A 14,600-nucleotide genomic window follows, 5' to 3' on the forward strand; every position below is an offset into this window, starting at 1 on the left:
ATGAGGAGCGATTGAGTAAACTCGGTTTGTTCTCACTGGAACGAAGGAGGTTGAGGGGAGACCTGATAGAGGTATACAAAATTATGAGGGGCATAGACAGAGTGGATAGTCAGAGGCTTTTCCCCAGGGTAGAGGGGTCAATTACTAGGGGGCATAGGTTTAAGGTGAGAGGGGCAAGGTTTAGAGTAGATGTACGAGGCAAGTTTTTTACGCAGAGGGTAGTGGGTGCCTGGAACTCGCTACCGGAGGAGGTAGTGGATGCAGGGACGATAGGGACATTTAAGGGGCATCTTGACAAATATATGAATAGGATGGGAATAGAAGGATACGGACCCAGGAAGTGTAGAAGATTGTAGTTTAGTCGGGCAGCATGGTCGGCACGGGCTTGGAGGGCCGAAGGGCCTGTTCCTGTGCTGTACATTTCTTTGTTCTTTGTTCTTTGGTGTAATTATATTAGGTGATTTCAACTTTCCCAACATTAATTGGGATAGTCACCGTGTAAAGGGATTAACTGGAGTGGAGTTCTTAAAATGTACGCAGGAGAACTTTTTAGCTCAATATATAGAATGTCCAACAAGGGACTGTGCAGTGCTGAACCTAATTCTGGGGAATGAAGCCGGACAGGTGGTTGATTTGTTGGTGGGGGAGCATTTTAGTGATAGCGATCATAACATGGTGCAATTTAAGTTGGTTATGGACAAGTTGCCAAAAAAAGCTTGTGGAATGGGGGAGAGCGAATGTTAATAAAATAAGGCAAGATCTGGCCAAGGTAGACTGGAAAGAGTTACTTGTGGGGAAATCTACAGAAGAGCTATGTGGGCATTCAAAAAGGAAATGGGGAGGGCCCAACATGTTCCCTCTAGGGTAATGGGAATGGGTAACTAGCCCAGAGAATCATGGATGACCAGAGACATTCAAGATACGATGAGAAGGAAAAGAGAGGCTTTCAGCAAGTACAAGGGGAGCAAATGAATGGAGGCATTCGCGGAGTATAAAAAGTGGAGCTTAAGAAAGCAATTAGGAGGGCAAAGAGGGGATATGAGAAAGATCTGGCTGGTAAAAGTAGGGAAAATCCCAAGATATCCTGTAAGTATATCAATGGGAACCCGATAAACAGGGAAGAGTAGGGCCTATTAGGAACCAACGGGGAAATCTGTGGGTGGAGCCAGAGGACATTGGTAAGGTGTTGAACGAATACTTCATATCTGCCTTCACCCAAGAGAATGAGGAGGCAGATTTAGAACTCAGTGAGAGAGACTGTGAGGTTCTTGAGCAAATAGTCATAGGGAGTGACAAGGTATCGGACGTGTTGGCAGGCTTAAAAGTGGGCAAATCTCCAGGTCCAGTTAAATTGTGTCCCAGGATGCTGTGGGAAGCGAGGGAGGAGATTGCAGGGACTCTGACCCAGATTTTTAATTCCTCTCTGGTCTCGGAGGAGGTTCCAAAGGACTGGAAAACAGCTAATATGGTCTCACAACTTAAGAAAGTTTGCAGAGATAAGCCAGGGAACTACAGACCATAAGCCATAGGAGCTGAATTAGGCCACTCGGCCCATCGAGTCTGCTCCGCCATTCAATCATAGCTGACATTTTTCTCATCCCCATTCTCCTGCCTTCTCCCCATAACTCCTGATCCCCTTATTGATCAAAAACCTATCTATCTCTATCTTAAAGACACTCAGTGATTTGGCCTCCACAGCCTTTTGCGGCAAAGAGTTCCACAGTTTCACTACACTCTGGCTGAAGCAATTCCTCCTCATTTCTGTTTTAAAGGGATCGTCCCTTTAGTCTGAGATGGTGTGCTCTGCTTCTAATTTTTCCTACAAGTGGAAACATCCTCTCCACGTCCACTCTATCCAGGCCTCGCAGTATCCTATGAGTTTCAATAAGATCCCGCCTCATCCTTCTAAACTCCATCGAGTACAGACCCAGAGTCCTCAACCGTTCCTCATACAACAAGTTCTTCATTCCAGGGATCATTCTTGTGAACCTCTTCTGGGCCCTTTCCAAGGCCAGCACATCCTTCCTTAGACTCGGGGCCCAAAACTATTCACAACACTCCGAATGGGGTCTGACCAGAGGGGCCTTATACAGCCTCAGTAGATCCCTGGCCTTGTATTCTAGCCCCCTCGACATGAATGCTAACATTGCATTTGCCTTCCTAACTGCCAACTGAACCTGCACGTTAACCCTAAGAGAATCGTGAACAAACACTCCCAAGTCCCTTTGTGCTTTTGCTTTCCTAAGCATCTCCCATTTAGAAAATAGTCTATGCCTCCATTTCTCCTTCCAAAGTGCAAAACCTCACACTTTTCCACATTATATTCCATCTGCCACTTCTTTGCCCACTCTCCGAGCCTGTCCAAGTCCTTCTGCAGCCCGCCTGCTTCCTCAATGCTACCTGGCCTTCTACAGATCTTTATATCATCTGTAAACGTAGCTACAGTGCCTTCAGTTCCTTTTCCAAGATCATTAATGTATATTGTGAAAAGTTTTGGTCCCAGCACCGACCCCTGAGGCACACCACTAGCCACCGCCGGCCATCCTGAAAAAGACCCCTTTATCCCCACTCTCTGCCTTCTACCAGTCAGCCAATCCTCTATCCATGCCGGATCTTACCCTTAACACCATGGGCTCTTAACTTATTTAACAGTTTCCTACGCGGCACCTTGTCAAAGCCCGTCTGGAAATCAAAATAAATCACATCCACTGGTTCTCCTTTGTCTCACTTCCTTGTTACCTTCTCAAAGATTTGTCAGACAGGACCTCCCCTTGTCGAAGCTGTGCTGACTCAGTCCTATTTTACCATGCACTTCCAAGTATTCCGCGGTCTCATCTTTAATAACGGATTCTAAATCTTACCAATGACATTGGCATGTTTGTCCATAGATCTCTGAAGGCAGAAGGGCAGGTTAATCGGGTGGTGAAAAAGGCGCGTGTTTATCAATCAAGGAACAGATTGCAAAAGTAGGGAGGTCATGTTGGAGTTGTATAGAACTTTGGGTAGAGATGTTGCCATGGGGAATGCACCTGTTAACTGATGACTGACAGTTAACTGATAAGCTTTGTGTAAATTCACATCAGACAAGTTGACTCTGATTGGTCAAGGCACAGCCCTGGGGAATAGGGTGGGATTCTCCCCAAACCGGCGGTGCGGGCCGTACCGGCGCCAAAGAATGGCGTGAACCACTCCGGCGTTGGGCCGCCTGGAAGCTGCGGAATTCTCCTCACTTCTGGGGGCTAGGCCGGCGCTGGAGTCGTAAGCACCACGCCAACTGTCGCCGAAGGGCCTCCGCTGACCGGCGTGAGTTGGCGCATGCACGGAACCGCTGATGTGATCCCTGCGCGTGCGCAGGGGGTTTCTTTTCCGCGCCGGCCATGGCGGAGCATTACACAGGCCGGCACGGCACATGCCCGCCCGCAGATTGGTGGGCACCGATCGCGGGCCAGGCCACCGTGGGGACCCCCGCCCAACCCGGGGCCGGATCCCCCCGCGCGCCCACCCCCCCCCCCCCCGCGAGGACTCCGCAGGCCGCCCTCGGAGCCAGGTCCCGCCGGTATCGACCCTGTCCATTTCACGCCGGCGGGACCGGCCGAAAACGGGCGGCTGCTTGGCCCATCGGGGCCCGGAGAATCGCCGGGGGGGGCCACTGCCCCCGACCGGCGCGACGTGATCCCCGCCCCCGCCAAAAAAACGGCGCCGGAGAATTCGGCAGCCGGCGTCGGAGCTGTGGGGTCCACGCCCCCCCCCCCCCCCCCCCCCCCCCGGCGATTCGCCGATCCGGCGGGGGGTCGGAGAATCCCGCCCATGTTCTTTCTGTGTGCAAAAAGCAGAGCTCTCTGTGGTATTTATTGAGTTCATTTGCCAACCAATCAGCCAACTCTTTTCCATCAAGTATAAACTGTTGTTTCCTTTACATGTGGTATTCTTGTGAATCTCCCAACGTGTGCAAGATGGGAACTTTGACATGATGTCTTTTACAGCAATACCCAAGATTAGTCAGTTTACAAATTGAGGGCATGTTCACAACATACCATAGTTTTAGCCAATTTTTCTCCAGAAAAAAACTTTTCCAGCCATCTTTTCAATCTCAATAGTTACATCCTGAAAAGATTCATTTTTAAGACTAAAAAATGTCTTGCAAACTGAGGCAATAAAATAAGCACAGTGAGAAGGAACCAATGGGGGAGGCGGTGGCTGAGTGGTATTGTCACTGGACCAGTAAACCAGAGACCCAGAGTAATGCCCTGGGAATCCAGGTTCAAATCCCTTTACGGCAGATAGTGAAATTTGAATTCAATAAAAAATCTGGAATTAAAAATGTCTAATGATGACCATGAAACGATTGTCGGAAAAACCCATCTGATTCACCTTTAGAGAAGGAAATCTGCCATTCTTACCTGGCCTGGCCTACATGTGACTCCAGACCCTCAAAGATATGGTTGACTTAACTGTCCCCCCTCATTAGGGATGGACAATAAATGCTGGCACAGCCTGCGACGTTCACATCCCACGAACGAATAAAGAATAAAATGACCATCTTCTGTGCTGTAAAGGTCTGTGATTATGACTTGAAGAGGTCCAACACAAAATAATTTTCACCCATTACTTACTGACATTGAGAAGAAAATGTAATCAATGGAAGGTACCGCAAAGAGGAGGAAAGAACAATGAGCTGCTTTCTGTCTCACATTCCAAGGAGATAAAATAAGCAGATTATTACAGCATCGGTAGTTATTACCCCTTACCTTCTGGATTTCTATCAAGCATTGATAGCCAAAGTAAAGCTGGAAGGCTCATGATCTGTCGTTTTGAATATTGACATTTGCAGAAGCCAGGTGGAACAATGTGCTCGCCCTGCAGTCTCTACAAGGAAACTGCCTTGGGTGACTTGGACTAGAGATCCCTCACCCCAATCAATGTACCTTGAACACTGATGAATGATAGTGGTTCTGTATTTGGAATGATGTCATCTGGGATATCAACGTCAATCTTAACCTTTTGTTCTTTACCTAAATTAAAGAAAGAATATATTGATTTATATAAATAGGATATTTTAATAAGATCCTTGATTTTTCTCAACAACAATTGGTTTGGGTTTGTATTCTCTTATTTGTCCTCTCCATGACCACAATATTCAACCCTCCTGGAGTTTACGAGAGATTTCAGTATTTTAAATCTTCCCATGCTTTCACCAATGGAATTTCAAGGTTCTGATATAACTCTATTAAGATAAACTCAAGCTGACTGAACTTTCTATTCAAGTCTTAATTTCCCTGCACAGTACAAATTAGAATTTCATGGTTAGAAGTGCGACGTGAAGAAGTTGCCGTTGTTTCTCATAAACTTTCCCAGAGGGATAAATCTGATAAGCAGAGAAGTTACATTAAACTGGTATAGAACCTCAGATTGACAAGGATGATATCAGAACTGAGAGGGTAGACCCATCAGGAAAGATTGAGCAGGCTGGAATTCCTTTCTCTAGAAGTCTGAAGGTGAGCTGATGGAAATCTGACAGGGTAAAGTTGTCCCTGTTTGTGCGGGAGACCAAAGCTAGGGGCTGTAAATATAAGACAGAAAATTCAACAAGGAATTTAGAATAAACTTCTTTCCCCAGAGAGTGGATCTCACTGCTTAAAGGTAAAGCTGAGGCAAATAGCTTGGCTGCATGTAAGGGAAAGCTGGACAAGTACATGAGGGAGAAAGATACAGAAGATTATCCTGACAGAGTGCATTGAAAAAGGATTGGAGGAGACATAAGTGGAGCACAAATACCAGCATGGGCTAGTTAAGCTAAATGGCCATTTACCTTAATCCATAAGCTAAGTGGCCTGTTTCTGTACTTTAAATGTTATATAATTATTTCTTCCTACCATCATAGAATATCTGACTTGTAAACGTTCGCTTGTTCTGTTTTCTTATGTTTCACATAACACTGCTGGAATGTGCACAGCAACAGGGTCGAGATTCTCCGACCCCCCGCTGGGTCGGAGAATCGCCGGGGGCTGGCGTGAATCCCGCCCCCGCCGGTTGCTGAATTCTCCGGCACCGGATATTCGGCGGGTGCGGGAATCGCGCCGCGCTGGTTGGCGGGGTCCCCCCCCCGGCGATTCTCTGGTCCGGATGGGCCAAAGTCCCGCTGCTAGAATGCCTGTCCCGCTGGAGTAGATTAAACCACCTACATTACCGGCGGGACAAGGCGGTGCGGGCGGGCTCCGAGGTCCTGGGGGGGGCGCGGGGCGATCTGGCCCCGGGGGGTGCCCCCACGGTGGCCTGGCCCGCGATCGAGGCCCACCGATCCGTGGGCAGGCCTGTGCCGTGGGGGCACTCTTTTCCTTCCGCCTTCGCCATGGTCTCCACCATGGCGGAGGTGGAAGAGACCCCCTCCACTGCGCATGCGCGGGGATGCAATGAGCGGCTGCTAACGCTCCCGTGCATGCGCCACCCGGCAATGTCATTTCCGCGCTAGCTGGCGGGGTGGAAATCAGTCTGGCGCGGGCCGAGCCCCTCAAGGTGAGGGCTCGGCCGCTCAGGATGCGGAGGATTCCGCACCTTTGGGGCGGTGCGATGCCGGACTGATTTGCGCTGTTTTTGGCGCCGGTCGGCGGACATCGCGCCGATTACGGAGAATTTCGCCCAGTTTCTACTCTGCCCAAAGAAAGTTCCTCAACCAATAACAGCAAAGCACTTCTTCAAAGTAGACCTTCTATTTCAAAGCTCTACTCATCTTCAGATTACAGTACGCTATTCAGTATCCATTTGGACCAGATTACAGTCAATATTGTACAGAACCCCACAGCCATTACAAAGTTAATTCATTGCATTTCCAATCAGTCAGCAAAGGAGAGAATTCCACTCATCCAACCAGCCTGGGCTGGATTTGCACATTGGTCTCCAAGGACAATGTGGTAACACATTTGGCTTTTGGAAAGCCAGTAAGCTCCTAAAACTGGACATATCTTTCTCATTGCTGGCTTGCAATTCCTCAGCACTCCTGTAAACTACATAAGTCACTGCACCCTGTCTATTTCTGTATAATTCCTGTGGCTGCTTATAATAAAGCCACAGGCAGAGCTGTGTGGGAAGATGACTACGTTTGCAGCTCATTGTGCAGTAGGTGGCCTCCCCTCATTAATGCAATTTTTTTGAAGCGCATGTCTCTGATACACAGCTTTTCATGAAACCCTTCATCGGTTCTGTGCTGCCTGTTCATTCTTCTGAGAAAGGTAATGGGCTTGATTCGCCATTTCTGAGGCGAAGTTTTGATGCCAGTGGAGCATGTGTGGAATTTACAACAGAAAGACCGGCACAACACCTGCACCGATTCAGCTACTATTAATGGGTTAGCACCGGCGCCCATGTGGAACACAATCAATTCCATGTAAAATGGTGCCGGATTCGCAAGGTCCATGATTGGCAATCATGAGGCGCCGCAGCCGCGTTTAAACGATCCTTCCCCACTCCACACACACTGTCTTAGCCAACACGATGGCTGCAAGGAGAGGAGAGCCATGGTTCAGGGACGCTGAGTGGAGACCCTTCTGGACGCGGTGGAGAAGATGCGGATGACCCTATACCCCGGCCCGGGAGGCAGGTCAGCAGGCCCCGCAGTTCGCCGTGCCTGGGCGCAGGTGGCAGAGGCAGTCAGCGCCATGGGCAATGCCCTCCGGAGCATGCAGTGCAGGAAGAAACCAAACAACCTCCTCAGGTTGGCCAGGGTGAGTTGACAGCATCAGGTGGGCAGCGGGCATAATAGCACGGCACCACGCCACCCGGGACACCCGACTGGCAGCCGGGCCCATCCAGGCGAGGTCGCCCCAGGAGACACGCGTCAATGGGGACCTACAGCAGGCCGCCTCCACTCCTGCTGTACCTTCTGGGGAATCATCTAGGCGTAACATTAGGGCCCGTAAGGCATGAAAGTTAGACACCAGTTAAGTTGGCACGGGTGCAGGGCACAGCTTAATTATAGGGGCTAGGGCACACGCTGTATATATTTGTTCACAAAAAACACCTGTTACCACCATTACAACCACCATTAGCACCATTATAGGGACTGGTTTAGCACAGCTAAATAGCTGGCTTGTAAACCTCTGCCACCTGCGGCCAGGCACGGCGAACTGCGGGGCCTGCTGCCCTTCCTCCCGGGCCGGGGTATAGGGTCATCCGCATTGCGCTGGTCAAGGAGACACAGCCTGAGTGAGTGAGACATAGACAGAGTGAGAATTTGGTAATTTGGTGCAGTGAGGTAACCAGGAAAGGTAAGTGATAAATCTAATTCTGTTGTTTTTCAGTTAAAAGTGCAGTATAGATTAGTGTCTGATTGGCTGAAGCTGCCCCCACCCTAATTGCTGAGAGGCAGTTATCTGGCAGTCACCTGAGGCCTGTTTAGGGGCACAAAGGTACACATTGTATTCTTCTCTTTGAAGTTTAAGTAGTGTGAGTCATCCTAAAGTCTGTATAAAAGACAGACAGAAAGCGCACTTAGTAAGCGTTGTGCTGGTCAAGGAGACACAGCCTGAATGAGTGAGACACAGACAGAGTGAGAATTTGGTAATTTGGTGCAGTGAGGTAATTCGGTGAAGAGTGGGAGAAGGTGCTTTTCCCGACTGTTTTGTTCTCTCTCTTTCTTTGGGCCTAATTTCAGGAGCTGTTCAGAGGAGGAGGAGGAGCAGTCTCTGTGAGTATAAAAACCTAACGGTAACTTCCTGTTTTCCAGTTTTTTTTCCAAAAGTGACATCAGAGGGAAGCTGTGATCTGATTGGTTGATAGCAAATCTGCCCCAAATTAAAAAAAAACACAGCTAAACTCGTAAACTTAAATTAAACTAATTAATTAATTAGTGATGGTTGGTCAGGTGATGTGTTGAGCTGCTTGATGCGGGAGCTGGCATATCCCATTGCGAGCTGCAGCGACCACATCTGCAGTAAGTGTTGGCTGCTCGAAGAGCTCCGGCTCAGAGTTGATGAGCTGGAGTCTGAGCTTCAAACACTGAGGCACATCCGGGAGGGGGAGACTTACCTGGACACTGTGTTTCAGGAGGCAGTCACACCTGTCAGAGTAAGTAGTTTAAATCCTGCCAGTAGCCAGGGACAGCAGGGTGTGACTGCAAGTCAGGCAGGTAAAGGGAACCAGCAGTCAGGAACTCAGGAGCCTCAGCCCTTGACCCTGTCCAACAGGTATGAGGCACTTGCTCCCTGTGTGGATGGCGAACAGGGGTGCATGAATGATGAGTCAGCTGACCAAGGCACCATGGTTCAGCAGGCCATTCAAGGAGAGGGAGTAAATAGGCAAGTTGTAGTTGTAGGGGATTCTATTATCAGGGGGATAGATAGTATCCTTTGTGAGCAGGTTAAAGAGTCCCGCATGGTATGTTGCTTGCCCGGTTCTAGGGTGCGGGACATCTCTGACCGGCTTGAAAGGATACTGGAGAGGGAGGGGGAGGATCCAGTTGTTGTGGTCCATGTTGGTACCAACAACATAGGCAAGTCGAGAAAAGAGGACCTGTTTAGAGATTATAAAGAGCTAGGATTCAAATTAAAAAACAGGTCCTCAAGGATTACTGCCCGAGCCACGTGCAAATTGGCATAGGGAGGCAAGAATAAGGGAAGTTAACACGTGGCTGAAAGAGTGGTGTGGGAAAGAGGGGTTCCTTTTCATGGGACACTGGCATCAGTTTTGGGACAGGGGGGACCTATACCATTGGGATGGTCTCCACCTGAACCGAGCTGGGACCAGTGTTCTGGCGAAAAGAGTAAATAGGGTGGTCAATAGGACTTTAAACTAGAGATTGGGGGGGGAAGGGAATGTCAGGGAACCAAGAGGTGAAGTAATCAGTGGGAAGCGTAGCTGCTTAGGAATACAAAAAAGCACGAAAAGACAGAACTCAGGAGAGGTTACGATAGTCCCCATCCCACAAAATATGACAGTGTATGGAAAGGCTCAGTAAACCAAGGTCCACCACACTAAGAAAACAAAAAGGGATGGTCAAGAGAATTAAAGGTGCTATATTTAAATGTGCGCAGTGTATGGAACAAGGTAGATGAGCTTGTGGCCTAGATTGTGACTGGCAGGTATGATGTGGTAGGCATTACAGAGATGTGGTTGCAGGGGGTTCAGGACTGGCATTTAAACATCCAGGGATTCACAACCTATCGAAAAGACAGAGAGGTGGGCAGAGGGGGCGGGGTTGCCTTGTTAATTAGGAATGGAATTAAATCAATAGCACTAAACAACATAGGGTCAGATGATGTGGAGTCTGTGTGGGTAGAGTTGAGGAACCACAAAGGCAAAAAAAACATAATGGGAGTATGTACAGGCCTCCGAACAGTGGTCAGGACCAGGGGCAAAAATGCACCACGAAATAGAAAGTGCATGTCAGAAAAGCAAGGTCACAGTGATCATGTGAGACTTCAATATGCAGGTGGACTGGGTAAATAATGCTGCCAGTGGACCCAAGGAAAGGGAATTCATTGAATGTTTACAGGAGGGCTTTTTGGAACAGCTTGTGATGGAGCCCACGAGGGGACAGGCCATTCTGGACTTAGTGTTATGTAATGAGCCAGACTTGATTAAAGATCTTAAAGTAAGGGAACACTTAGGAGGCAGTGATCATAATATGGTAGAATTCAATCTCCAATTTGAAAGAAAGAAGTTAGAATCAGATGTAAAGTTGTTACAGTTAAATAAAGGTAACTACAGGGGCATGAGGGAGGAACTGACGAAAATAGACTAGGAGCAGAGCCTAGTGGGAAAGACAGTAGAACAGCAATGGCAGGAGTTTCTGGTAGTAATTGAGGACACAGTATAGAGGTTCACCCCAAAGAAAAGAAAGGTTATCAGAGGGGGGATTAGGCAACCATGGCTGACAAAGGAAGTTAGGGAATGCATCAAAGCAAAAGAGAAAGCCTATAATGTGGCAAAGAGTAGTGGGAAGTCAGAAGATTGGGAAGGCCACAAAACAAACAGAGGATAACAAAGAGAGAAATAAGGAAAGAGAGGATCAATTATGAAGGTAGGCTAGCGAGTAACATTAGGAATGATAGTAAAAGTTTCTTTAAATACATTAAAAACAAACGGGAGGCAAAATTAGACATTGGGCCGCTCCAAAATGATGCAGGTAATCTTGTGATGGGAGACAAGGAAACAGCTGAGGAACTACATAAGTACTTTGCGTCAGTCTTCACAGTAGAAGACATGAGTAATATCCCAACAATTCAGGAGAGTCAGGGGACAGAGTTGAATATGGTAGCCATCACAAAGGAGAAAGTGCTAGAGAAACTAAGAGGTCTTAAAATTGATAAACCTCCGGGCCCAGATGGGCTACATCCTAGAGTTCTAAAGGAGATAGCTGAAGAAATAGTGGAGGCATTAGTTATGATCTTTCAAAAGTCACTGGAGTCAGGGAAAGTCCAAGAGGATTGGAAAATCGCTATTGTAACCCCCCTGTTCAAGAAGGGAACAAGGAAAAGGATGGAAAATTATAGGCCAATTAGCCTAACCTCGGTTGTTGACAAGATTCTAGAATCCATTGTTAAGGATGAGATTTCTAAATTCTTGGAAGTGCAGGGTCGGATTAGGACAAGTCAGCATGGAGTTAGTAAGGGGAGGTCGTGCCTGACAAACCTGTTAGAGTTCTTTGAAGAGATAACAAATAGGTTAGACCAAGGAGAGCCAATGGATGTTATCTATCTTGACTTCCAAAAGGCCTTTGATAAGGTGCCTCACGGGAGACTGCTGAGTAAAATAAGGGCCCATGGTATTCGAGGCAAGGTACTAACATGGATTGACGATTGGCTGTCAGGCAGAAGGCAGAGAGTTGGGATAAAAGGTTATTTTTTGGAATGGCAACCGGTGACGAGTGGTGTCCCGCAGGGTTCAGTGTTGGGGCCACAGCTGTTCTCTTTATATATTAACGATCTAGATCATGGGACTGGGGGCATTCTGGCTAAGTTTGCCGATGATACAAAGATAGGTGGAGGGGCAGGTAGTGTGGAGGAGGTGGGGAGGCTGCAGAAAGATTTCGACAGTTTAGGAGAGTGGTCCAAGAAATGGCTGGTGAAATTCAACGTGGGCAGGTGCGAGGTCTTGCACTTTGGAAAAAAGAATAGAGGCATGGACTATTTTCTAAACGGTGACAAAATTCATAATGCTGAAGTGCAAAGGGACTTGGGAGTCCTAGTCCAGGATTCTCTAAAGGTAAACGTGCAGGTTGAGTCCGTAATTAAGAAAGCAAATGCAATGTTGTCATTTATCTCAAGAGGCTTGGAATATAAAAGCAGGGATGTACTTCTGAAGCTTTACAAAGCATTAGTTAGGCCCATTTAGAATACTGTGAGCAATTTTGGGCCCCACACCTCAGGAAGGACATACTGGCACTGGAGTGGGTCCAGCGGAGATTCACACGGATGATCCCAGGAATGGTCGGCCTAACATACGATGAATGTCTGAGGATCCTGGGATTATATTCATTGGAGTTTAGGAGGTTGAGGGGCGATCTAATAGAAACTTACAAGGTAATGAATGGCTTAGATAGGGTGGACGTAGGGAAGTTGTTTCCATTAGCAGGGGAGACTAGGACCCGGGGGCACAGCCTTAGAATAAAAGGGAGTCATTTTAGAACAGAGATGAGGAGAAATGTCTTCAGCCAGAGAGTGGTGGGTCTGTGGAATTCATTGCCACAGAGGGCGGTGGAGGCCGGGACGTTGAGTGTCTTTAAGACAGAAGTTGAAAAATTCTTGATTTCTCGAGGAATTAAGGGCTATGGAGAGGGAGCGGGTAAATGGAGTTGAAATCAGCCATGATTGAATGGTGGAGTGGACTCGATGGGCCGAATGGCCTTACTTCCACTCCTATGTCTTATGGTCTTATGGTCTTATTACTTAACTCTTAACCCATTACTTCACAGGGGGCCCTGTGAACCATGTCCATATGTTTTGGGCATATCCGAGGCAGAGGGGTTTCTGGCAGGGGTTTGCTGACATCATGTCAGAGGTATTAAAAGTAAGGGTTGTACCGAGTCCAGAGGTGGCGATCTTTGGCTTGTCGGAAGATCCGGGAGCCCAGGGGGTGAGAGAGGCCGAAGTTCTGGCCTTTGCCTCCCTGGTGGCCCAGAGACAGTTCCTACTAGGATGGAGGGACTCGGAGTCCCTGAAGTCGAGGGTATGGGTTAGCGACATGGCGGAGTTTCTCAGAATCAGGAAACTCAAGTTCGCCTTGAAAAATTAAGCTGTCAGCAGGGGAGGGAGGCATGGGGGACTGAGTAGCGTTAGGAAGGCCAGTGGAAAGGAGGGGCTGGGGAAGAAGGTCCTGTTTGTGTAAGCCATGTTGGCTGGGATTTGTTATTGGGTGGGTGTGTTGTTTATTTTGTTTTGTTTCTTTTGATACCTGGTGGTTAAAATTGTTAAAATTATAAATGCCTCAATAAAATATTTTCTGAAAAAAACATTTGGCATTCTTGCATTTGTCCTGATGAGTGCAAGGTGGAAAGCTTCAGCAACATGTTTCTCTTTCCAGCAATAACATTAATGATATTTTGACAACCACTTGTGCTAAGAATGTTAATGGTGAAAAGGGAACTAACCTTTGGGATCCAAATTGTACGTTTTCACACGATCGATTTTCTTCCCTTCTGGCTATAAGAAAAAACAGAATAAAATGAGTAGGAGAGAGTCTGGTTTCTTCTGGGTCTAATATTTCTGCTTAAACTACAATGGACACTCCATGTTAACACATTCTTGACAAGACAATTTCCCCCAACATTCCTTGCACCAGTAGTATAATCATTTGTCCTGAATATGGTCCACACCCTATATTTAGTTGTAACTAACAGATCCATAAAGCAACTAGATATTTATGTCCAATTTTCCACTCCGTTTCCCCAAAATTAACTTGTAATTCACGATGATTTTTAAACAATGTCAGCCACTGTGTCTTGTGATGCAGGTGTGTTACAAAAATATTTTCAGATTCAAAGCAACCCAAGATTCTGTTTCAGAAATTCAATTCCAATTGAGAAATTGGAGTCTATAATCAGAGAATCGTAGAGTCTAGAAGAGGCACTTCGGCTCATCTAGACTGCACCGCCCAAAAAATATTCTAATCGACACCAATCCCACTTCCCAGCACTTGAATGTTATGACATTTCAAATGCTCATCCAAATACTTTCCAAATCCTGTCTTATCCACCCTCCCAGGCAGTGCATTCCAGATTCCTACCACTCTCTGGGTGAAAAATATTTTCCTCAAATCCCCTCTCAACCTTGCACCTTAAAACTATGCCCCCTTGTAATTGATTCTTCAACCAAGGAGAACAACTGCTTTGTATCCACCTTGTCCATGCCCCTCAATCTTATACACCCTAATCAGGTCCCCTCTCAGCCTTCTCTGCTCCAAAGAATACAACCTAAGCTTACCCAGCCTCTCTTCATAGCTATACTGCTCCATCCCCAGCAACATCCTGGTGAATCTCCTCTGCACTCTCTCTAGTGCAATCACATCCTTCCTACAGTGCATTGAAGAGAACTGAACACAGTACTTCAGCTGTGGCTTAACCAAAGTCCTGTACAGCTTCAACAAAACCTTCCTGCTCTGATAATCTA

The 14,600-nt window shown here is 47.3% G+C and overlaps 1 protein-coding gene across 1 annotated transcript in view; it reads right to left on the reverse strand.

Annotated features, from left to right (window-relative positions):
- The window catches only part of LOC140403206 (complement C3-like), a 294,404-nt gene that overhangs the window by 90,859 nt on the left and 188,945 nt on the right, over positions 1-14,600 (reverse strand). Inside the window, exons 22-23 of the mRNA XM_072490959.1 lie at positions 13,583-13,634; positions 4,926-5,012 (exon numbers count right to left, since the gene is read on the reverse strand). Of these exons, the coding sequence (XP_072347060.1) occupies positions 4,926-5,012; positions 13,583-13,634 (139 nt within the window). The remainder of the gene's footprint in view (positions 1-4,925; positions 5,013-13,582; positions 13,635-14,600) is intronic.

The sequence above is a fragment of the Scyliorhinus torazame genome, chromosome 27 (genome assembly GCF_047496885.1).
Source record: "Scyliorhinus torazame isolate Kashiwa2021f chromosome 27, sScyTor2.1, whole genome shotgun sequence".
Lineage (NCBI taxonomy): Eukaryota > Metazoa > Chordata > Chondrichthyes > Carcharhiniformes > Scyliorhinidae > Scyliorhinus > Scyliorhinus torazame.